Source organism: Triticum urartu, chromosome 2A (genome assembly GCF_056163025.1).
Source record: "Triticum urartu cultivar PI428250 chromosome 2A, HENAU_Tu73, whole genome shotgun sequence".
NCBI lineage: Eukaryota > Viridiplantae > Streptophyta > Magnoliopsida > Poales > Poaceae > Triticum > Triticum urartu.
This window is the reverse complement of record NC_141874.1, coordinates 43,192,320-43,218,456: the sequence shown is the minus strand read 5'-3', so window position 1 is coordinate 43,218,456 and position 26,137 is coordinate 43,192,320. Positions and strand designations below refer to the sequence as shown.

At 48.1% G+C, this 26,137-nt stretch overlaps 1 protein-coding gene across 1 annotated transcript; it reads right to left on the bottom strand.

Moving 5' to 3' along the window:
- Positions 1-18,411: 18,411 nt before the first annotated feature.
- On the bottom strand, positions 18,412-19,719 carry LOC125535355 (expansin-A1). The gene is made up of 2 exons (XM_048698409.2): positions 19,490-19,719; positions 18,412-19,406 (listed from the first exon to the last, which is right to left on the bottom strand). The coding sequence occupies exons 1-2, from the start codon at positions 19,641-19,643 to the stop codon at positions 18,775-18,777; spliced, it is 786 nt and encodes a 261-aa protein (XP_048554366.1). The 5' UTR covers positions 19,644-19,719; the 3' UTR covers positions 18,412-18,774.
- Positions 19,720-26,137: the final 6,418 nt, after the last annotated feature.

The following is a 26,137-nucleotide window of genomic DNA, read 5'->3' as shown; positions in this document are numbered from 1 at the left end:
GGCGGATGCCAGACAAAGTAGAAGTTGTCTATGTTCGGGTGCACCGACGCCACACAGGTGCTCAAGGAGGTGGCGGAGGTCAAGAAGGAGTACCCTGACGCCTATGTCCTTATCAACGGCTTCGATAACCTGTGACAGGTGCATTGCATCAGTTACATCACCTCCAAGCCACCGGGTTGCGAGGTGTCCGGCAAGGCCTAGACTACGAGTTGAAACAACACTACTAGGAAAAGGGCTATAGATAGGATTGATACTAATGGCGCACCAGGGAAGTAGTGCGCCACTACTATATACTAATGGCGCACCTGTTGGTGATGCGTCATTAGTGTGGAAGACACTAATGGCGCACCAGAAACAGGGTGCGCCACTAGTATTATTTTTTTCCATTTTTCCATACATACTAATGGCGCATCAGGTCGACAATGCGCCATTACTAGTTCTAACTAGTAATGGCGCACCAGGCAGAGAGAGTGCGCCATTACTGTAATTTTTTTCTTATTCTTTTTTTTTGCAAAACTACTAATGGCGCACCGTTTCACGCCATTAGTATATATATTTATATTTTTTACTTTTTTGCAAAACTTCTAATGGCGCACCACTTGCAGGTGCGCCATTAGTAACCAGGGTTACTAATGGCGCATTTCCTTGTGGTGCGCCATTAGTAACCTGGGACCCCAACAAGATATTTTGGACAGCCCCACACCTATCCACTCACTTTCCCCACTTCATTCCCTCCACCTCCTTCTCCAAGCTTTCGGCTGCCTCCTCCTCCTCACCTCATTTCCACCATAGATTCATCAAAATTAAGTGGTGAAATTACCTTTTTTTGTTAGGTAAGTAAGTGGAAAGATATCTTCATGATGTAGATCTACTTTTTTTCTCCCTAGCTCACTCCAACAACGTGCACATGCACTTTTTGTGGCCTAGCTAGATCTATGTATGTTTGTGGTGTTGCATGTGTTTGTGGTGTTGCATATATGTTTGTGTTTGAAGGTACCGGTATTTGAAATGCGATAGTTGCCAATATTTTGCCGAAATGTTTTGATTCATTTCTGTTTCGGCGAGAATTTTGGCACTATGCATTCTTTTTGGTCCTATTTTTAGGGAAGGTCATGCCAAATTTTTTCTTGGTTCTAAAATATCGTTTTGCTCTACCCCGCAGGCGACCATGGTCCGCACGATGACTGAAGGCATCGTGAATAGGTTTTTGAGCTCCGCGAAGGCCGAGATGCTTCAAAAGAACGAGACGGAGATAAGATGTCCGTGTCGAAGATGCAAGCTGAAGAGCCTTATTGCGGACCCGGATTCCGGGCAGGTGCAGGACCACCTGCTCTTGCGTGGTTTCATGGATGGCTATCGGTGGCAAGGTGATGAAGATGACTATGAAGTCGTCCATGGCCGAGGCCGGGCAAGAAATGAGGAAGGGCAACAAGACAAGTACCACCGCGGTGAGGGCGGGCGAGAAGACGAAGAATCTCCAGGACATGATCACGACGATGATGCTGTACACAGTCATCATGTAGAAGATGTCATACATGATGATGAGGAAGATCAAGACGAAGGGCATGATCATGAAGATGAAGATGCCGGAGCAGACGACGATGGAGGCTGGGTGCAGGACTCTCATATTCAAGAGCTGCTTCTCAAGCAGACGGATAACGCAAGAGCTGCCGCCTGAGAGAAAGCCAAGCTGGATCAACTGGAGATAGACGCGGTTACTCCATTGTATGAAGGATGCAGGCCCGAGGATACCCGCCTGAAAGTAACGCTCATGGCTCTGGAGATGAAGGTAAAACACAAAATGACCGACGCATGCTTCGACGAGAACATGTCATTCTGGCACGAACGTCTTCCCAAGGGGAACAAGTGCCCGACCAGTTTTGAGGAGGCGAAGAAAATCGTGTGTCCTCTGGATTTACCGCACGTGAAATACCATGTGTGCATGAACAATTGTATCATTTATCGGGACGAGCACGCGGAGTCTACCATATGTCCGGTGTGCGGCGTCACTCGATACAAGAAGAGGAAGAATGCTCCTCGAAAATCGGTGTGGTACTTTCCGATCACTCCTCGTCTGCAGCGGTACTTCGCGGACCCTAAGGTAGCAAAGCTCCTGCGTTGGCACACGGATAGGGAGGAGAAGAAGCGGGAAGATGACGGAAATGATCCGGAGATAAATAAAAAAGACAAGATGCTGAGTCACCCTAAGGATGCGAGCCAGTGGCAAGCGTTGAACTTTGAATACCCAAAATTTGGGAAGGATCCAAGGAACATCATGCTGGGCGCGAGCACCGATGGAGTCAATCCGTTTGGCAGCCAGAGAAGCACACATAGCACCTGGCCTGTGTTTGTGTGGATGTACAACCTCCCCCCTGGTTGTGCATGAAGAGGAAGTACATTCACATGAGTATGCTAATTGAAGGGCCGAAACAACCAGGGAACGACATCAATCTGTATCTGGGGCTGCTGAAGGAGGAGCTAGACACGCTGTGGAAAACGCCAGCCAATACGTGGGACGCTGCAGAGAAAGAATATTTCCCTATGAGAGCCGCACTGCTCACGACGGTGCACGACTATCTCGGTTACGGATATCTCGCGGGGCAGGTAGTCCACGGATTTTCTGGATGCGTAAGGTGCATGGATGACACAACGTATCGCCAGCTAGATAGAGATCCCGGGTCTTCCAAAACCGTGTTCATGGGACATCGAAGGTGGCTTCGCGATGATGACCCGTGGAGGAAATGCAAGGATCTGTTCGATGGTGAAACCGAACCCCGAAAACGCCCGTGTACGAGGAGCGGCGAGGAAATAGACGAGCTGTTGAAAAATTGGAAAGACTGCCCACTGCCGGGAAATAAGCAAAAGGCGCCAGAGCCGGGAAAGAAGCGAAAGGCGCCAGAGCCACTGCTGAAGGTATGGAAAACGAGGTCTGTTTTCTGGGACTTGCCGTACTGGAAGATCCACCGTGTGCCTCACAGCCTTGATGTCATGCATATCACGAAGAACGTGTGCGAGAGTCTGCTTGGTACCCTGCTCAACATGCCAGAGAGGACCAAAGATGGGCCGGAAGCAAGGGCGGACTTGAAATCAATGGGCATCAGGCAGGAGCTTCACGCTAATGATGATGATGATGATGAGGCGAAGCAGGACACAGAAAGTCGTCGCAAAGGCAAAAAGGCCAAGAAGACCGGAAATGACTACCCTCCCGCGTGCTTCACTCTAAGTCAGGAGGAGATCGAGCAGTTTTTCACCTGCCTCGTAGGAGTAAAACTTCCTTACGGTTACGCAGGGAAGATAAGCAGATACCTAGACCCAGCGAAGCAGAAGTTCAGCGGGATGAAGTCTCACGACTGTCACGTGCTGATGACGCAGATACTTCCAGTTGCAATCCGTGGGATCATGGACGCGCACGTCCGTGAAACGCTATTTGGCCTATGCAACTTTTTTGACGTCATCTCTCGGAAGTCGATTGGCGTGAGGCAACTCAGAAGGCTACAGGAAGAGATCATGGTGATACTATGCGAGCTTGAGATGTACTTCCCGCCCGCATTCTTCGACGTTATGGTGCATCTGCTGGTCCATATCGTGGAGGATATCATCCAACTCGGGCCGACGTTCCTGCATAGCATGATGCCGTTCGAAAGGATGAATGGTGTCATCAAAGGATACGTTCGCAACATGTCACGTCCAGAGGGAATTATAGCCAGGGGCTTTCTGACCGAAGAGTACATCTCCTACTGCACGAATTATCTAGGCATCGAGAACCCCGTTGGTCTGCCCGTCAACAGGCACCTCGGCAGGCTCGCTGGATGGGGTCACCGTGAGGGTCGCCGCGAAATGCATGTTGACTTCGAGGGTCGACTCGCCGACTTTGAAAGAGCAAACCTAGTCGCGCTACAACACATAGACGTGGTTGATCCTTGGGTGGTAGATCACAAAACCTTTATTGAGAAGACATACAATGACCGAGGCCAACAGAGGACGGACGGAGATATACTCAAAGAGCACAACTCATGTTTCACGCGTTGGTTCAAGCAGAAGCTTCTGTCGTACCCTTTACATGAGGATTCTTCCGCGGAAGAACAACTCATATTCGCCTTGTCACAGGGCGCCGAGCACAACCTGATGACCTATGAGGCGTACGATATCAACGGCTACACATTCTACACCGAGGACAAGGACATGAAGAGCGATGGTTATCAGAACTCCGGGGTAACGATGGAATCCTACACCGGCAACGACAAGGACAGATACTACGGAAGGATCGAGGAGATCTGGGAGCTGAGCTACGCTGGAGAGAAGGTCCCGATGTTCCGTGTCAGATGGGCCAAGAGCGTCCTAAAAGAAGACCGGTATTTCACCACCATGGTTATACCCGAAGCCAAATCCAAGACCGCGGGCGCAAACGTCACCGCAAAAAATGAGCCATGGGTACTGGCTTCCCAAGTGGACCAATGCTTCTTCATTACCGACCCGTCAAAGCCCAGTCGTGTTGTCGTGAGGAGAGGCAAAAGGAAGATCATCGGAATGGATGGAGTAACCAATGAGCAAGACTTCGACAAGTATGGCGACCCGAAGATCGAACATGACGACGACGATGAAGTAGCAGCACACACCACAAGAAGAAGTAGGACCACCCTACCTAAAGGACGTCCGTTCCACAGAAGAACTCCATTTGCGAAAAAGAAGGGCAAGAAGATTGTGAACAGATAGCTAGCTAAGATCGATTGTATTTAAATCGTAGTCTTCATTTCTCGATTGTATTTCATGGGCACTTTTTGATATCATGAATATTTTTAAATTTCATGGGCACTTTTTGAATTCATGAGGACACTTGATCTCGATCCCCCTCCATCTCGATCTCGATTCCCCCTCGATCTCGATCCCACCCGCACCCTCCCCCGCTAGCTAGCTCCACCGCCGCCGACGACCCACCGCAACCCTCCCCCGCTCCACCGCAGCCGACGAGCACCCGGCCCCCCGCACCCCTGGGGGGGTTATTACTGTTTTTATAAAAAAATATTACTATTATGATTTAAACAAGTTTGAACATATTTAAACACAAATAAATATCAAACAGGATTTAAAATGCATAAAAAAATATTGGGGAGCCTGGGAGTCGAACCCAGGACCTCCTGGTGTCTGTGTTGCGTATTAACCAGTCGGGCTAGTGGGCGGGGTCTATTGTAGATAGGGTTAGGTTGTATATAACCTAACGAGTCGGGCTAGATTAAATTACTTATGGCGCACCCCTCGGTGGTGCGCCATTGCTATGGATGTATTTATGGCGCACCCCTGGGTGGTGCGCCATTGCTAAGCCTCCCCCCACACTAAAATCCCCAATCTCCATTTCTCTCTAATCCCTTCCCTGCCTCGTCTCACCCGCGCCTAACCACCACCGCCCACCACTTCCCCCGTGCTCGCCATCCCCGGCCGTGCTCACTTCCCCCGCCGCACCCGACCACCTCCCTCACCGTCCCCCCTCTGCCCGCGCCCGCGCCCTCGCCGTCCCCCTCCCCCCCGCGGCCCCGCCTGCGTCAACCTCCCTCCCGAGCGCGACAGCTAGGGTTCCTAGCCGCCGCCACCGCTGCCGGCCGAACCCTCCGCTGCCCCGCCTCCGGTACAGGACCCCAGCAGCGCCTCCCCCCATCAAGCAGCCGCTCCCACCAGCGGCGCCCCCTCCCTGGAGCAGGCGCTCCTGCCCAGTAATGCTGCCGCCCGGAGCTACGCCGGCGACCAGTCCGTAGGCAGGTAGCCACCACTCCTTCGTCCTTCCTCCCTCTTCCCTCATCCCCCCTCCCTCCTTCCTCTTGCATCCTCTGTTCAATTTTTTGCTTGCTGCGTGATTTTTCCAGAGCATGCTCAAGTTTACATGTGAAAGGATTGTGCTTGATAGGTGTTTGTGATAATGCCTCTAAGGGAGGGGGGCATCGCGTCATTAGTCTCTGTATCAGAGTCTTTTTTTCCTAGCCGTGTTGTCACCGAAAAATGCAATAAATTCTCATGGTTCGAAACCTTTGATACTTGGCTTCTCCAAATAAGAAATTTATGCATGTAATAATTGGTTTACCTTAGTTTGCAGAAATATGAAATTAAGCCTTACTTAGTAACAATGTTTCAAGAAGATCAATTTGGAAGCTCTGCTTCACAGGATGCCTTCAGACACTTGCACATATCTTTCTAACTCATGCATTATTTCATCTATTAGACACTTCAAAGTGATGGCTATTTCCTTTACCTTAGAGGAAAAACAAAATAATATCTTCTACTTTGCCTAGAGGAAATATAATTTCATGGACTACTTGTTATATCAAATTTTTAGCTAAGTTTTGTCTCCCTGCGAAAATTGGGCAAATTCCTTCTCAAAATCACATGTTTTAACTAGGAAGAACCTGAGACACTATGGCATCAACACTTGTAAGAAAAGAAATAGCAGGAGAATGAAGATTATATTAAAAAATGGTATTAGTAGTGGTAAACAAGCATATAATCCCTCCCAGGTAGTAACAATAACTTTATGCAAGAGAGTGAAAGAAGAAGCATAGGCGATCAGGTTCGATCACGGTTGGAGAAAAATTGAGGCATTTGTTGGCTCCAAGACAGTGATACAGGTATATACATGTGCTCTGCTTACTTGATCATACAGAAGATTTTCATATAAGAGTTACGTTTCAAGTTGCTGAACCTTTTCATATAAGTTTGCTTCCAAGGAGTTGTTCTCTGTCTGGTCCAATTCTGAAGAAATAAAAAGTGAATAGTTTGTTTGTTCCCTGTGTGGTCACTCTATTTTTTGAGTACTGACATTAGTTATGTTTGTTAGCAGCAAGATATTTAAATGAAGCTTGTTCTTTTTCAACTGTTCAACTGATGCCATGAAACTGAATATAGTAGTTGAAAACCCTATTTTTCTTCCTGATCGTGAAAATTTAAAGTCCTGTTTGTGTTTTGGTTTTGTTGGTTGACAATTATGTTTGGTTTTTCATTTCATGGGTGCTGTAAAATGTGCAGGTGGTGCGTTGAGGCTCAGCATACAGCTTGTTTGGACTAACCAAGAGGACGAGGTATGTTGCTTGCCCAAGCTAAGTGACACGTACGCGCCAAGTTTTCTGTTATATAATTACCTGTTAGTGCTTAGTTAAACTGCATGATACGGCCATAGCAGATGGATGGTACTAGGTGTTGTTTTGTTTCTTGCCAATGTATTCAGAGAGCAGATGTGCCACTACAAATTTCTTTTCTTGAAGGCAGCTCACATAAGTTGAGCTACAAGTGAACAACTTGGTGCTATTAGATCTGGAATGGAAGCTCACATAAGTTGAGCTGATTTTTGTCCATATGAAAGCAGAGGACCATATGGTTTGTGGCCTTTTCATCCATATGAAAGTAGAGGCACATTGTGGTGCTAGTTTGCTGGGTTTTGTCTCCGACCATCGTGTCGTGATGAATTTGCAGGTACCCCGAGAGGCCCTTGAGTTTGCCGGAATGTCGATTAACTTCCGTTCTGGCAAATTCGGGTACTCCACATGTCCTATTTTTAGCAAAGGTCATGCTGAAATTTTCCGTGAATTTTAGCATGACTTTGCTAAAAAATAGGACATATGGGGTACTTGCGATAATGCATGGGCCGGGGTATCTTAGTACTTAATTAAGTAGGATCAACTGCCCCTTTATTCTTCCTGCATTAAACCATAGGTGGCAATAGAGCCAAGTGATTAGGCCCAACTTAGAATTCTCCTTAGCATCGATAAACCCTAGATGATAAACCCAACATAGGTGGCAATAGAGCCAAGTGATTAGTGCCTAGTGATTAGGCCCAGCCTAGGGTGCCTCGGCATCGATAAACCCTAAATGATGAAAACTTAACTTGGCTGCCCCGGATGCCTCGGTGTCGATGAGAACCTAAATGATGTACGCTTAGGCTTTTAGGGTGCCTCGGCGTCGACAAACCCTAAATGATGAAAGCTTAGGCTTTTAGGGTGCCTCGGTGTCGACAAACCCTAAATGATGAGACCATGATCTTGTTCCTTGACAATAACCAACTTTTTGACCAAACTTTTTTTCCTATTTAGAGCGAAACATGGCCCACAACGATGAGGCCGGTGGTTCGGGCGGCAAGCAATTCTGGGAGCTGTCCCAGGAGATGGAGGAACAACCTCACCGCTATGAGGACACCGCGGAAGACACCGATCTTGATTACACAACCCCTAGTGGCGTCGGGGATGACATCACTGATGGTGCCGCCGAGGATGCCACCACTGATGATGGTGGCGCACACACAGATGGCAGCCAACCGAAGAAGCAAAGGAAGGACCGGCGCCCGAATGCGCTCCGCACCCTCAAGGAGGAATTCACTCAAGTGGACTCCGACGGGAATCCAATGGAGCCCAAAAATATAGTCAAGGGGTACTCGCTTCAGCTCGGGTGCATTCTCCGGAGCACCGTCTCGATCAACACCGAGAACCTTGGGCATAAGGACCGAGAGAATTTGCGCAACCTCCTCTTCACGAAGCTGCACGAACGATACAAGTTCCCCGCCGAATTTGAAAACACACGCCTCTCAGGGAATAAAGTGAACAGTGTCACCCTCACGAAGGTGAGCACGGCCCTGTCTACTTGGAAAAGCGCAGTGAAGAGAATGATTGATAAAGGTGATAGTTATGAGAAGATCAAGGCGAAATATCCTTTGATGAGCGAAGATGAGTACAAGGAGTTCAAGATCAAGTGCGAGAGCAGTGCAACCTCCGAATCAAGTCAGTGGGGGAAAGAAATGCGGGAGTTGAACTTAGGGGAACACAAACTCGGTCCCGGCGGTTACAGAGTGGCGGAGCCTATATGGGACAAGGAGGACGCGGAGCGTGCCGAGCAAGGCCTACCGCCCCGCTTCGAGAAATACAGCGGTGACAAGCAGACCAGGAACTATGTCAGGGCCCGGTACAAGGAGGACCCGATAACAAAGGAGCTTACCACGGATCCGAAGACCAGGGCGCTTGAGCTTCTTCTGGTAAGGAATACACCCCCGCGTAATTAGCTCCATATGGTTGCACTCTAATTAATCCCCAATATTTCTAAATGGTTCACGTTCCTTTCGCAGGACACTGAAAGCAGTAGCGTGGGGTCGTCTAAGAGCTCCCCTTTCGACACCCCTTTAAATAGGGCGTTGAACGTAATGAAAAACAAGGATAAGCTCACTAAGCCGACATCAGCTGGTCGTGTGGCCGGCAAAGGCTTGTCCACAAAATGGGGGTCATACTATACCGCTGGTGTGCGGAAGGAGAAAAAGACCAGCTCGGAAAGCCAGACGCGCGAGGTTGAAGAACTCAAGGCACAAGTGGCGCGGATTCCGGAGCTTGTCCAAGAGCAAGTGCAACAACAACTTGGAACGACGCTCAATGCCATGGTGCCTACGTTGATTCATGGGCTGACGACGTGGATTGCGGGCAGCCAACAGGGGCCTCCCCCGGTTCCCAGCTTCACGGCCAGCAACTCGCACAGCGCACAGGCGGCGCCATTGGTGTCTCCGGCGGTGGCGCCATTGGTGTCTCCGACGGAGGCGGTATTCGTATCTCCGGCGCCGGCACGGGCATTGGAGCTTAATGCACCTGGGTGTACGCCGGCCGGCACCTCGCCAGCAAGCGCCCCCTCCGTCAGTTGCACGCCCGCCGTTGACGGTGCCTCGACATTAGCCGAGCTCGACGGCATCACGGTAACCAAGCCTCTCGGCCGATGACTTCATCTCCTTGCCTTTGACTGGGCATCCCTAACGCCCTGTACATGTTTTCGCAGGGCACCGCCGACGTTCCTTGCACTCTTCTGCACTTCGTGGGCGCCGAGTTGGTCGATGTTGCCAAGGGAAGAATCGTTCAACCGGGCAACCCCATGTTCCACGGTAATCCGATGCCACCCACAATGTATAGGGTTGAAGTGGTTCGAGTGCTGCCAGGCTGCGACGAGCTGTTACCTCCGATTCGACCCGCTGGGGCCGACGAAGAAGATGAGATGACCCTCAGCACCTGCGTAAACTGGCCCCTGCTTTGGCCGAAGAGCCAGATTCGTTTGGGGGCGGGGGACACCACCCCACAGACAAGACCGCCAGTCGTGCCGGCGCCAAGCCATGGCAAGAACGCCGCAACGCTACCGGACCTGCTGGACATCCCTATGGCACAGGATCCGGACAGCCCTATGGCACAGGATCCGGACGGCGACGACAACGACGACGGTACATTTACCAAAGTTGATAAGTACTTTGCCAAACATGGGTACGCTGACGAGTTCTGCGGGCCTCTTTCTCAAGAACCCAACCAAGACGACCGCGATCTAGCTGGTACGGCCGAGAAATCCAATTGCAACAGGCGTCGTCTGGCGTTCAGTTCTCAGGACATGCCTCCAGCTCCCGCCTTCACCGAGCCTCAGATAGCTGAGGTGTGAAATATTATCAGCCCCAACACGCTCAAGAAGGCGGTCTGCGAGCAGAACTCGGTCCCATTACAGGAAATCAAGAAGAAGGGACGGAAACGAAAGACTAACAAGGGCGCCGGTGCGAGCCAGCCGGCACCGAATTTGATCCATGCTCAGGACGGGCCACCTTCACCTAAGGATATCTCGAGGAGGGTGCATGTGGCGGGTAGGGCGATGCTACCGCCAAATATGCTGAATGCTGCAACCGGTGCTATGCGGAGTCTGCACGACAGTGTTCTTCCTTTGGAGAAGCGGCGTCTCAGAGAGAAGGATGTGGCATACCCGGTTTTCGTGGCCAAGGTGCCAGAGGGCAAGGGCTTTGTGGATGGCGACATCGGGGGTACGATCGTCCTACGGTTTGATGACATCTTTGCTATGTTTAACCTTCATCCGCTGCACTACATCTTCGTTCGGCTGTTTTCGCTGAGTATGGAGATGCGGATCATTAGAGACAAGACCCCGGACATTGTGATAGTCGACCCCTTCTACATGCGTGCCAAGCACTTGAGCAGCGCTGGGGACCGCCAAGTTGCGAGTTCACACCTCGAAGGCGTCATTCTGGCAAACCTAGATAAGGATAACTTCCTTGTGGCTTACTTTCCCGAGTAAGTCATCCCTTAACCGCCCCGTAACATATGATTTCTTAGATTTCGATCGTTCTTTTTTTTCTAACATTCCATGTTCTGTGCAGTGACACACATTGCACACTCATCCTCTTAAGCCCGAAATATTCCATGGCCACGTATTTAGACCCGAACCGTAACTCCAAGATAGACTACACAAATGTCAAGAAAGTTCTTCATGATGTTCTCCCCGCCTACGCCAAATCTGGAGGCACCTTCACCAGGGCAGTTCGTAAGTACGGCAAGCACATGTTCTCACACAATACGAAGTTCTGCTGCGTCAAGCAGTCGCCTGGCGGTCAGAAGGATGCCTACTACGCCCTCCATCACATGCGGGCGATCGTAAGGGACCATCATCAACTTCTGCTACCAGATAATCTCAAAGATTGGGCCGCGAGCTTGTCGGCAGTCCAGGACGCGGACCTCAGACAAGAATTCTTTCGCATCCAGTCGGAGTTTGCGGACATCATCCATCAAGATGTCCTTCATACCTCGGGGCAGTTCTTCCTCAGATATCAACCGTCCAACAGTGAGATAGATGAAATGCTACAAATGCAGGGTGACAACGACCGCGATTTCATGACCATCACGACAGACGGCGGCTTCATCCACGTTCCTATCCGATGAGTCGAGTCGAAAGTAGTGATGTGTAGTTCTGAAATATTGATTGGCTCATGTTGTAATTATACTTTAATGAATTCGTATGTCTCTTTGGTTTGGACAGTCGTTCAACTTAGATGTAATCGATGCTATTTATTAGTAGGACCATGAATCGTGCTATTAATGTCTTGCTTTTCTCTTCCGATCCTTTTGTTGCATACTTACATATTGCTTATGTATTGTCTGTTGTTTGGCTTGTGCATAGAGATGCCGTCGTATGTTGTGTACAAGGGTAAGGTTCCCGGAGTCTACGATGACTGGGAGGAGTGTCGGAGACAGGTTCACCGTTTCAGCGGTAATAGTTACAAAGGGTACACCACTAGGGCGGAGGCCGAATCTAGATACGCCCGCTATCTAGCGGGAGAGAGGAGGGAGCGTTGGAGGAACCGGATGAAGACCAGTTTGATCGCGATGATGCTCATCGTGATGACCACAGCTCTCTTCTATGTGATGGTAGTTTAGATGATCGATATCGACTTGTAATGTCAAGACAAACTCGATACCTGCGGTCTTGAGACTTGTAATGTTTTATCTTTGTTCGGTCTTTTGAATTCAGAGACTAATATGATGAATTGTATTCGGAGACTAATCTTCTATTGTATTCGATGAATCTGATGTTGCTGTGTGTTGCTGTCTATATTCTGTCTAATAATATATTTTATATTCTGTCTAATAATATATTTTGTAACCTGCGCAAAAATCAAAAAAGGAAAAAAAACCAAATATTCATACTAATGGCGCATCACCACCAGGTGCGCCATTAGTATGCTAAAGGATACTAATGGCGCATCAACAGAGAATGCGCCATTAGTATGACAAAGCCATGCTTACGTATGGCCCTCCGGGAGGCACACTAATGGCGCATGCTGTTACATACTAATGGCGCACTAGTTGGTGCGCCATTAGTATACCAGATACTAATGGCGCACCTGTGGTGCGCCATTAGTAAGATATACTAGTGGCGTGCTACTAATGGCGCACTGGTAATGCGCCATTAGTAGGCCTTTTCCTAGTAGTGCAATGGCCTATGTACGAAGGCCTTTTGTGAACTTCACTTTTCTCCATGACTCTGCTGCCTAACAGAGCGTATTTTTCGTTCTGTATGATTTGTGTATGTACGAACATTGATTGCGGAGCATGCATGTGTAAATTCTAGCACCGACTACACATATACAACACATGTGTGATATTTATTATATACAACAAGCGAACTATTGTCTTGCTGTTAATTCTCGGAAAAGCTTCATTTTTTGGCACTGCAATGGATATGTCTCACAGCTGGTGAGTGGAAGAATTTAGTATTTGAAATTAGGATCCCCTAATTTGTTGTTACAAACTTCAGTTTCTTTACTTATCAATACAAGAAATAGTTTCTTTTCCATGTCATTACCATCATCTCCATCGGTTTTTGCTAGTAGAAATGGATGAAACATATTCTTGTTAGAGGCCCTTACTAAAAACCTTTTTTCATCTACAATTTTGGATAATTGGTATCTAACTGAACTAGATGGCAACAACATTCAAAAGTAACCTGGCCAAGAACAGACATCGGGCACAGGTGGGTTATGTTAACTAACCAACCCTCCAGAGGTTGCAATTCATCCATCGCCTCAATAGAAATTGGAAGGTGCAATAGAGTGGCCTGGTCAGGAGTTTCCCCAAAATCTTTGACAGAAACTTTTTCATCCGGGAAAACGAAACGAGCCTTGCCAAATGATGCCGAAGGGGCCAAGAAGATCGCTCAATCTGCTAGGCATCAAACAACAATCAAACTGAGTCGCCCGTATACGACTTTGCGGCGACCTGTGTTTTTGGTAAACAGTCGCCCGGGTCTGGTCACTGCGACCCCTTTTTGTGAGGGGGCACCCCTTCTCCCGATTGAAGAGCTTGCCTTGTACTAATCGCTAAGCTTCAAATATCGCTCCACCAAGACTACAACAAACATGAATAGCAGTGACCGGCCAAATAGTATCATCACTAACGCATGAGTGGCCCGTGAGTGCCTCGAGGTCAGTAATGACGTCTTCATCACTGATCGGCTGGCCCGTCAGTGATACCTATCAAGAGGACTAGAGAAATAGGTATATCAATGATTGTCCACTGCCTAGGTACAACAAGTACTCCACACTACATGACACAAATTACACAGGTAATACACAAGAAGCACATATAAACATTGCATTTTCATACGACATCGCATACACAAATAAATGTACATCTCGTCCAATCCAATACAATTCTATTCGCATATATAACAGATATGCCATCTAACGTTGACTTAAACTAAAGATACAAAGATTTAGAACCTCTTGGGAATGATATCCTCTTTTGAGCACTACCGAAGAGAATAGTATCGAGTCTGTCATATCTTGGGAATGATATCCATTCTCCGATAAGCACTCAAGAGTCCAAATATGGCCCTCATCTTAGATTCGAGGAAAGGCAATGACTTTATATTAAACATGTAATACACATATTTGTTTATAAGGATGTAATGTGTAATAAGGAATTGCAAGATAACACATTGACAACTTACGAATGGTGCATCATGGATGAGAGTACAGTAGGCTCAGTCATTGTGATTGTAGGCCTCCCATCATTTGTGGTACCCTATTGCGATCTTCTTTTGTGTAGCTCAACTAAAATGACTCGTCGTCTATCTACTTCACCTTGCTCCTCATCCATAGACAAAGTATGTGCAGGTTGGATCAGATTTTGTGGCGATCTTATTTTGTGCAATTCAACTAAAATGCGTATCTGATTCGAAAGAATACTTGTTATCTAGCTTAAACAGGGTCAAGACCAGAACTAAAGACAAGTATGTAGGTAGTCTTGATCAATGGAGTGAGTCCATGATCATCTGGGGATCTACTACATATATATTGGTATAGTGCTATAGAAATGTATTCCCGTTCCTAAAAGTAATGTTGAATGAACGATTCAAACATACCAAAGGTCACTCAGATGAAGTAGAAAAATAATGAAAACAAAGTGACATATCATGGTCTCAGAAAGCAGAATGGACCTTATCAACATGCACAAAATGTATGACTACCTTCGATGCATAAGTTAAGGGGTATAGGTTATTCGTCAACTTTTGCTTTGAACAGTTGCCAAACATTAATATGAGAAGTAGATGGGAACTATAGACAAGTGTAACTCTTTTCAAGCTATATGTTGCAAGGAAAAATTGCTCTTAAATCTTTCGGTACATGGGAACTACTCTCAAAATGCTCTTAAATAAGTAGGATATATATGTGCATGTTTGTGTCTTGCGCACGCGTGTGTGTGTGTGTGTTTGTGTGTGTGTGTGCCCGTGCGTGTTTGTGTGTGTGTTTTGTGTGTGCGTGTGTGTTTTCTAACATATTCAACTAAATTTTCACATATAACATGCATTAAATATAATTACATACATCACAAAATTGTAACACAATAACATTGCAAGGAAGAAAAAAACTATAAGGCTCTACTACAATTGTAACGAAATGATCCATGACATGCATAGCTTATTTGAAACTGTAACATTACTATAAGGGAATGGAGCTCACTGCTATAGCCACCACTGAGACCCAAGACCGAGGAGTGGGAGACGCGGCGGGCAACATGGCAAATGGCGGGGCAGAGCAACCCCGGCACCACCAGAACTATGGCGGCCGACACAGATAACCGGATGGAGGAAGGGGAGGATAAATCAAAGGCCAGCGGGCTTCAAGACCATATGGTCAGACATGAGACGTCTACACAGACGGGTCTGATATAATGGTTGTGCAGTGATTACAATCGGTCCGACTGAACCATCAGGACAACTTATCACTGACGTGTCAAAGTTAGACCAGTCCGTGATAATCACCGAGCCGAAGCCGACAAATTTTGTTACCCTGGCGAGTGACGAGTGGTCGGTCAGTTATAAAGGTTATCACTGTCGCGTGGTCAATGAATGGCAGTGTTGTTCGGATCTGTAGTAGTGCAGAAAGAGCCACAAATTCTATGAGTAATGACTCCATTTTAGTAAGAACTCCATATCAAAGACGCCAATGGGACATAAGCTTTGTTATATAATTTGCTCAAGTGTTTTGTAAGCAAAGCTTGGTTCTGAATCTGGTGCTTAATGATACCCGTACCGCCATTCCCCGTCGGTCTACATACCAGATGGCATACCGACAATGACTTCTTTGGGCTATCTGCATTGCCACGCCAGAGACATTGCTGGTCAATTCTCATTATATCATGGGGTCTAGAGACTACAAAGATAGTATATTAGCCTAGATGAAATGGCAGACCTCAAAAGTTGCAATATGGCATCTTGTGAGAGAAGAGAAGAGCTAGCTACCAATCTCCTTTCCATTATATCAACCAACGACATTAAGTCCGGGATCTTGGTGTTGGAAATATGCCCTAGAGGCAATAATAAATTAGTTATTATTATATTTCCTTGTTCCTGATAATCGTTTATTATCCATGCTAGAATTGTATTGATAGGAAACTCAGATACATGTGTGGATACATAGACAACACCATGTCCCTAGTAAGCCTCTAGTTGACTAGCTCGTTGATCAATAGATGGTTACGGTTTCCTGACCATGGACATTGGATGTCGTTGATGACGGGATCACATCATTAGGAGAATGATGTGATGGACAAGACCCAATCCTAAGCCTAGCACAAGATCGTGTAGTTCGTATGGTAAAGCTTTTCTAATGTCAAGCATCATTTCCTTAGACCATGAGATTGTGCAATTCCCGGATACCGTAGGAATGCTTTGGGTGTACCAAACGTCACAACGTAACTGGGTGGCTATAAAGGTGCACTGCGGGTATCTCCGAAAGTGTCTGTTGGGTTGGCACGAATCGAGACTGGGATTTGTCACTCCGTGTAACGCAGAGGTATCTCTAGGCCCACTCGGTAGGACATCATCATAATGTGCACAATGTGACCAAGGAGTTGATCACGGGATGATGTGTTACGGAATGAGTAAAGAGACTTGCCGGTAACGAGATTGAACAAGGTATCGGGATACCGACGATCGAATCACGGGCAAGTATCGTACCGATAGACAAAGGGAATTGTATACGGGATTGATTGAATCCTTGACATCATGGTTCATCCGATGAGATCATCGTGGAGCATGTGGGAGCCAACATGGGTATCCAGATCCCGCTATTGGTTATTGACCGGAGAGTTGTCTCGGTCATGTCTGCATGGTTCCCGAACCCGTAGGGTCTACCCACTTAAGGTTCGATGACGCTAGGGTTATTAGGAAGACTTGTATGTGATTACCGAATGTTGTTCGGAGTCTCGGATAAGATCCCGGATGTCACGAGGAGTTCCGGAATGGTCCGGAGGTAAATATTTATATATGGAAAGTTGTTGTTTGGGTTCCAGGAAAAGTTCGGTTTTTTTCCGGTATTGTACCGGGAAGGTTCCGGAGGATTCCGGAGGGGTCCGGAGGTCCGGAAAATGTTCCACCACGTCCAATACAGCAGCATGGGCTGTAGGGGGGCTCCGTAGCCTTAATGGGCCAGGGGCACCAGCCCCCCCCCCAAGGCCCATGCGCATGGGAGAGGGGAAACCCTAAGGGGGAGGGCCTCCACTTGACTTGGAAGGCACTCCTCCCCCCTTGGCCGCCGCCCCCAACCCTATATGGGATCTAGGGGGGCCGGCCCCCTCTCTCCCCACCTATAAATAGTGGAGGGGTGGGAGGGCGGCCACACCCTTGCACCTGGCGCAGCCCCTCCCCTCCAATACATCTCCTCTCCGCGTGAGCTTGGCGAAGCCCTGTCGGAGAACTGCCACTCCATCACCACCACGCCGTCGTGATGTTGTTGGACTCTCTTCCTCAACCTCTCCCTCCTCCTTGCTGGATCAAGGCGCGGGAGACGTCTCCGTTCCATACGTGTGTTGAACGCGGAGGTGTCGTCCGTTCGGCACTAGGATCATCGGTGATTTGGATCACGACGAGTACGACTCCATCAACCTTGTTCTCTTGAATGCTTCCACTTAGCGATCTTCAAGGGTATGAAGATGCACTCCCTCTCTCTCGTTGCTAGTATCTCCTAGATTGATCTTGGTGACACGTAGGAAAATTTTGAATTATTGCTACGTTCCCCAACACTTGGGCCTATAGTGTACCCTGGGTAAACGAAGGTAAGTGAAAGGCATCTTACCCAATTAACACTCAATCAAATTGGCCAAATGAGAAGCTACATCATCAATCAAATTGATAAGCAACATGGAGAACGAAAATTCACTTTCAAACAAGTGGATTTAGCAACAAAAAAAACTTGTAACATTCATTTCTGGGCCGGAAGTTGAGAATCAATATCCGGCATAACCAACAACATATCACCAGCATACTGCGCAATTGGATAGTCCGGATCATGAGATGGGGTTGGAGAATACAGCTCCCCACAAAGATACATGTCATCGAGGACAGATTGAAATAAATCTGCTGGCAAGACAAATAGAAGTGTCAATTAACAGTGGTACTGAATCCCATGTTTGCATTGTACTGCTTAATGGGGCACACCATTCAAAAGGATGGAAGGTGTTCGAGAGGATAAGATCTCCTTGATCCAAGCTCCCCATTTCTCATCAAACCTTTAAACTCTAAAAATTTGCAGGATAGCGTCGTGTTCCATAGTGTCAAACACTTTCTCAAAATCCACCAATGCCATGATATTTGCCTTTTGACTTTATATTTCATTAGAAATTCAGTTCTGGCCAATCGGAGGACGACATGCGTCATTTTTTTCCAGAATATTCCTAAAACCTCCCAAATTTTCAGAAAAAAAAAAATCAACCATAGCTTCAAGTTTTATGAAACTCTTGGCATATTGGTCATCATGAAGCCTCGGATGCAGAGGCAAATGCATGGATGGACACAATACCTCGTCAGGCGAAGATATCACCGCGATCGACACACCGATGACCGAACGTTCACACCGATCGACACACCGATCACTGATCAAAGACATACATCCCCCACAAAAAAGGCTGGAGTATAAATTAATAAACCACTCGTACTTATGATCGTCTCTTAAGAGAACTGCTTGTTGGTGGCGAAGGTCTGGCCGAAGCCCCAGCCGGCGGGAGCGGCGTTGGGGAAGGTGAGCGTCTGGCCGTCGGTGCTGGTGACCTGGAACGAGAGGCTCTGGCCGGTGAGCAGCGCGTTGGACTGCCAGTTGACCCCCCAATTCCTGGACATGGGCATCCACCCGGTCCTGGACCCCTTGATGGACACGGACCGGATGGAGCCCACGCCGCCGACGTTGCTGACGAGCACGAGCTCGAAGTAGTCGTGGCCGTTGACGGTGAACCTGACGCCGCCCTTCTTGGCGCAGGGCACGCGCTGGTAGAGCACCGGCACGATGCCGCCGCGGTAGACGCCGATGTTGAGCCATGCCGGCTCGGCCATGTCGAAGTGCTGCCGCGGCGGGTTGCACCAGCCGCCGTCGTCGTTGGGCAGCGCGTAGTTGGGCGGGCAGAGGTTGGTGGCCGTGATGGTCACCGACGCGCCGCGGATGCAGAACCGCGGGTCCGCCGCGTAGTCGCACCTGATCCGGTAGCACTGCCCGCAGGAGGCGCCGTCGTTGAACAGCGCCGTGCTCAGCGCCGCCGTGTTCGTGCCGTACCCCGTCGAGTACAGGTTCCCGTACCCGCATGCCCCGCCTGCACGCATCGCAATCGCATCATCAGCTTCTTTCTGTGTGTTCATCACGATTGAATGAAGTTAACTACACTTGCGCGCGTACCCATGGTTCCCGAGGCGTCGCTGCCGCCGTAGAAGGTGGCGAAGGCCCTGTTGACGCCGGACGCCGAGAAGCCGGAGGCCGTGCTCCAGAGCAGGCACGTCGCGACCGCGAACAACACGAAGAGCCGAAGAGACGATCCAGCTGACGTCCCCATGTTACAGAGATCAATGAAGCTCGTGGTATCGCTAGTGGCCGGACATGACAGGCAGATCTAGGAGTTTAAGTAGCCATGCCTTGCACTGCACTGGGACCTGCTGGGGGATGGAAGCCCGGAGGAAGCTCTGCTGGCGCGTTGCGACGGGCCGTGCCCGTGCATGCATGTGGGCGTGCATGCACAGATGCGGCTGGAGTGCGTGCTCTTTCGGGAGCCGGGGTGACGGGGACACGAGCTGGAGCGGTGGCGGTGCTGGCGAGCGGCATTATTGGTCCAGGCCGACGCATGGAGGCTCGTGGGAGATTCTATCGGGAGAGCTCTGGCCATGTTCCCGGGTCAATAAACTGTTGGGCGCCTCTGACGTGTGTCGGGTCGAGGCTGGATAGATGCATGCGGCGTTTAATTTCGATCTGTCGGCGCCCCTCCCCCGCGTAGATCCGGGCTTCGTGTCTTGCCCTGTGCTGCACAGTCAAATTCGGCGCTTCTTTTGGCCGTGGGTACACATGGGGAAACTGTTTCCTTGGATTTTCATAGGGCCGGTTTTCTTTTTCGGGTGAGAAACAAACAAGATGCCCAGGAGTTAATATAGTCCGGGTTCACTGAGTTCAAGATCAAATCTGAAGAAATGATGGAGCCTTGTTTGGATGTCTGTATTGAAGGGCTCCGTATCGGGAAAGATCCAACATCCGATGAAAAAACGCCACCTTTCCCTCGTCTCGCTCTTGAAAGCAATCGAGGGGCCGCATCTACTAGGCCTCCTCCCCTCCCGTCGCCGGGCAAAGCCTAGTAGGTGTTGGCAACGGTGGGGTCCTCTCTCTCTCCCTGGCGCGGTGGAGTTTGGTGCTGGCTGGCGGCCCTGCATGGAGGCATGGGGCTGGACCAGGGCGGCTCGGCGGCGCCTCGGTTTCCTTGGCGGCGGAGTGTGCTTGGGACGAAGGCGAGGGGCTGCCAAATCCGTGTGAAGTGGCTCCTCTCGACGCCATTTCGCAAGCAACACGGGTTGTGGTAGCGCGGGCTAGCCGTCTCCGGTGGCTGTGGGTGCTTGTGGGGATCCAGTGTGGTGGTGCGCATTGGTGTGGCATGGCTGACGGTGGAGGCCGTGGGCGGTGCGGGTCTGTGGGGGGCGGTGTCGTTCTTTGGCAATCGTGCCTCGCAGGCGACGCTGAGTGGTGGTAGCGGTATCTCATCTCCTCGGTCTATGCCGATGGCATGGCGGTGACCGGGGGCTCGCACTAGGGTGGATCTGTTCAGGACCCGAGGTGAGTCAGAGTTGCAATTCCGGGTAGGTGAGATTGGGCTCGATTCGTGTGGTTTTCGTGGGTTGTGAGGTCTCTCCCGCCATAGGAACGGTGGATGTCGGTGGTGGTCGGGACATAGTTCATTATCAGGCTGTGTGACGTCAAGGGCCACGGACATGGTGTCGTGCGAGGGTGCTTGGCGACGGCCATTGGGAGTCAAGGAGTTGTGCCTGATAACTGATACGTCTTTGTCGTATCTACTTTTCCAAACACTTTTGCCCTTGTTTTGGACTCTAACTTGTATGATTTGAATGAAACTAACCCGGACTGGCGCTGTTTTCAGCAGAATTGCCATGGTGTTGTTTTATGTGTAGAAAACAAATATTCTCGGAATGACCTGAAACTCCATGGAACATCTTAGAAAAAATAATAAAAAATCCTCGCCAAAGATGAAGACCAGGGGGCCCACACCCTTCTCACGAGGGTGGGGGCGCCCCCCCCCTAGGGCGCGCCCCCCTACCTCGTGGGCCCCCTGGAAACCCTCCGACGCCAACTCCAACTCTATATATTTGCTTTCAGAGAGAAAAAACTAGGAGAGAAGAAATCATCGCGTTTTACGATACGGAGCCGCCGCCAAGCCCTAAAACCTCTCGGGAGGGCTGATCTGGAGTCCGTTCGGGGCTCCGGAGAGGGGGATTCGTCGTCGTCGTCATCATCAACCATTCTCCATCACCAATTTCATGATGCTCACCGTCGTGCGTGAGTAATTCCATCGTAGGCTTGCTGGACGATGATGGGTTGGATGAGATTTATCATGTAATCGAGTTAGTTTTGTTAGGGTTTGATCCCTAGTATCCACTATGTTCTGAGATTGATGTTGTTATGACTTTGCTATGCTTAATGCTTGTCACTAGGGCCCGAGTGCCATGATTTCAGATCTGAACCTATTATGTTTTCATGAATATATGTGAGTTCTTGATCCTATCTTGCAAGTCTATAGTCACCTATTATGTGTTATGATCCGGCAACCCCGAAGTGACAATAATCGGGACCACTCCCGGTGATGACCATAGTTTGAGGAGTTCATGTATTCACTATGTGCTAATGCTTTGTTCCGGTTCTCTTTTAAAAGGAGGCCTTAATATCTCTTAGTTTCCAATAGGACCCCGCTGCCACGGGAGGGTAGGACAAAAGATGTCATGCAAGTTCTTTTCCATAAGCACGTATGACTATATACGGAATACATGCCTACATTACATTGATGAATTGAAGCTAGTTCTGTGTCACCCTATGTTATGACTGTTACATGATGAACCGCATCCGGCATAATTATCCATCACTGGTCCGGTGCCTACGAGTTTTCCATATACTGGTTCTCGCTTTTTTACTTTCCTGCTGCTACTGTTACAATCACTACAAAATACCAAAAACATTATTTTTGCTGTCTTTACTTTTGTTGCCGCTACCACCACTATCATATTACTTTGCTACTAAACACTTTGCTGCAGATACTAAGTTTCCAGGTGTGGTTGAATTGACAACTCAGCTGCTAATACTTGAGAATATTCTTTGGCCCCCCTTGTGTCGAATCAGTAAATTTGGGTTGAATACTCTACCCTCGAAAGCTGTTGCGATCCCCTATACTTGTGGGTTATCAAGACTAATTTCTGGCGCCGTTGCCGGGGAGCATAGCTCTATTCTTTGAGTCACTTGGGATTTATATCTGCTGGACACTATGAAGAACTTGAGATATCCAAAAACCAAGATCTATCCCTCAACTACGAGGGGAGGTAAGGAACAGCCATCTAGCTCTGCACTTGATTCACCTTCTGTTATGAGTAAGTTTGCGACACCTACACCTGCTTCTGCTATTCGTTCTGATATGTCGCATGTTATTGATGATGCCACTTCTGCTATGCATGATACTTATGATGAAAATGCTTCTATGCCTGATACTACTGTGCCCCTTAGTGAATTTCTTGATGAACAAATTGCTAAGGCTAGAGAAAAAGAAATTATTGAACTGAATACGATGATGATAGTGATGATGAAAATATGCCTGTTAATCCTGAGGGTTATCTTTTTGATATGGGATCTTCTGCCGCTATTTTAGCTTGCAAAGATAGATATGAGCTTAAGAGGTTATTAGTTAAATGGAACAAAGAATCACTTAGAGATAAAATGAAACCCGACCCTGCTTTTGCTACTTCACCTATATGTGTTCCTGATAAGGATTATGAATTCTCTGTTGATCCTGATATAATTACTCTGGTTGAATCTGATCCGTTTTATGACTATGAATCTGAAACTATTGTGGCACATCTTACTAAGTTAAATGATATAGCTGCCCTGTTTACTAATGATGAGAGATCACGTTACTTTTATATACTCAAAATATTTCCGTTCTCATTAAAGGGTGATGCTAAGATATGGTTTAATTCTCTTGATCCTGGTTGTGTGCGTAGTCCCCAGGATATGATTTATTACTTCTCTGCTAAATATTTCCCTGCTCATAAGAAACAAGCTGCTTTGAGGGAAATATACAACTTTGTGCAAATTAAAGAAGAGAGTCTCCCACAAGCTTGGGGGAGGCTTCTCAAGTTACTTAATGCTTTGCCTGATCATCCTCTTAAGAAACATGAAATACTTGATATCTTTTATAATGGACTAACCGATGCTTCCATAGATTACCTGGATAGTTGTGCTGGTTCTCTTTTCAGGGAAAGAACACCGGATGAAGCTGAAATTCTATTGAATAATATGTTGACAAATGAAAATAATTGGGCACCTCCTGAGCCAGCTCCTGAGCCATCTACTGCTCCAATTACAGAGTCTATTCCTAAACCAACTCCGAAGAAGAGAGGTGTTATATTCCTCAGTCCCGAAGATATGCAAGAGGCAAAGAAATCTATGAAAGAAAAAGGTATTAAAGCTGAAGATGTTAAGAATTTACCGCCTATTAAAGAAATACATGGTCTTAATATACCGCCTGTTGAAGAAACATATGATCTTAATTCTTTATTTATTGAAGAACCTCCTGATCCCGATATCCCGACACAGGTAGTAAAGGTAAATTCTCTCTATAGATATGATAAAGCTGAAGTCCCTCCTACTAAAATTGCTAGTCAGTGCTTGGATGAGTTTGATAACTTTATGTTTAAGCAAGACGACTTCAATTCTTATTTTGGTAGACAATTAAAAGAAAATGCTTACATGATTAGACGCTTGGGTGATTATATGGCTAATATTAAAGGTGAACTTAAACTTGTTAGCAAACATGTTGGGGGACGTAGCAGAATTTTAAAATTTTCTACGCATCACCAAGATCAATCTATGGAGTCATCTGGCAACGAGGGAGAGAGGAGTGCATCTACGTGCCCTTGTAGATCACGAGCGGAAGCGTTCAAGAGAACGGGGTTGATGGAGTCGTACTCGTCGTGATCCAAATCACCAAAGATCCTAGCGCCGAACGGAGGGCACCTCCGCGTTCAACACACGTACGGAGCGAGGACGTCTCCCGCGCCTTGATCCAGCAAGGAGGAGGGAGAGGTTGAAGAAGAGGGCTCCAACAGCAGCACGACAGCGTGGTGGTGGTGAAGCTGCAGTACTCCGGCAGGACTTCGCCAAGGTCTTACGGAGGAGGAAAGGTGTTGGGGAGGGGAGGGGCCGCGCCTTGGATGTTGTGTGCAGCCCTCCCCTTGCCCCTCTATTTATAGGGGAAGGAGGAAGGGGTCCGGCCCCCTCTAGATGAGATCTAGAGGGGGGCGGCGGCCAAGGGGAGGGGGCTTGCCCCCCAAGCAAGGGGGGCCCCCTTTAGGGTTTCCCCCCAACCCTAGGCGCATGGGCCCAAAGGGGGGATGCGGCCAGCCCATGTAGGGCTGGTTCCCCTTTCCTCTACAGCCCATTAGGCCCTCCTAGAGAGGTGGCCCCTCCCGGTGGACCCCCGGAACCCCTTCGGTAGCCCCGGTACAATACCGATATGCCCCCGAACCTTTCCGGTGACCGTATGACAACTTCCTACATATAAATCTTCACCTCCGGACCATTCCGGAACTCCTCGTGACGTCCGGGATCTCATCCGGGACTCCGAACAACATTCGGTAATCACATACAAGTCTTCCTAACAACCCTAGCGTCACCGAACCTTAAGTGTGTAGACCCCACGGGTTCGGGAGACATGCAGACATGACCGAGACAACTCTCCGGTCAATAACCAACAGCGGGATCTGGATACCCATCTTGGCTCCCACATGCTCCTCGATGATCTCATCGGATGAACCACGATGTCGAGGATTCAATCAATCCGTATACAATTCCCTTTGTCAATCGGTATGTTACTTGCCCGAGACTCGATCGTCGGTATCCCAATACCTTGTTCAGTCTCGTTACCGGCAAGTCACTTTACTCGTACCGTAATGCATGATCCCGTGATCAACCACTTGATCACATTGAGCTCATTATGATGATGCATTACCGAGTAGGCCCAGAAATACCTCTCCGTCATACGGAGTGACAAATCCCAGTCTCGATTCATGCCAACCCAACAGACACTTTCGGAGATACCTGTAATGTACCTTTATAGTCACCCAGTTACGTTGTGACGTTTGGCACACCCAAGGTACTCCTACGGTATCCAGGAGTTGCACAATCTCATGGCCTAAGGAAATGATACTTGACATTCAAAAAAGCTACAGCAAACGAACTACACGATCTTTGAGCTAAGCTTAGGATTGGGTCTTGTCCATCACATCATTCTCCTAATGATGTGATCCCGTTATCAATGACATCTAATGTCCATAGTCAGGAAACCATGACTATCATTTGATCAACGAGCTAGTCAACTAGAGGCTCACTAGGGACGTGTTGTGGTCTATGTATTCACACATGTATTACGATTTCCGGATAACACAATTATAGCATGAACAATAGACAATTATCATGAACAAAGAAATATAATAATAACCATTTTATTATTGCCTCTAGGGCATATTTCCAACAAAACATGCTTCTATGGTTACTACTCAAGTAGAACAAGTACTTAAGGCTCAAAAAGAAGTGCTTGATGAAATGAATAGTAAGAAAAATGATTATGATGTTAGAGTGGCTACTAGAACTGGTAGAATGACTCAGGAACCTTTGTATCCTGAAGGCCACCCTAAGAGAATCGAGCAAGATTCTCAAAGAAATAATATTGATGTTCCTATTTCTTATAAAAAGAAGAAGAAGAAAAATGATAGAACTGTGCAAACTTCTAGT

Bases quoted from the DNA above. Each gene is read 5' to 3' on its own strand.
- LOC125535355 (XM_048698409.2), bottom strand. From the start codon at position 19,643: ATGGGGACGTCAGCTGGATCGTCTCTTCGGCTCTTCGTGTTGTTCGCG. The intron at 19,407-19,489 runs GTACGCGCGCAA...CGATGCGTGCAG, and splicing joins CGACGCCTCGGGAACCATGG to GCGGGGCATGCGGGTACGGG.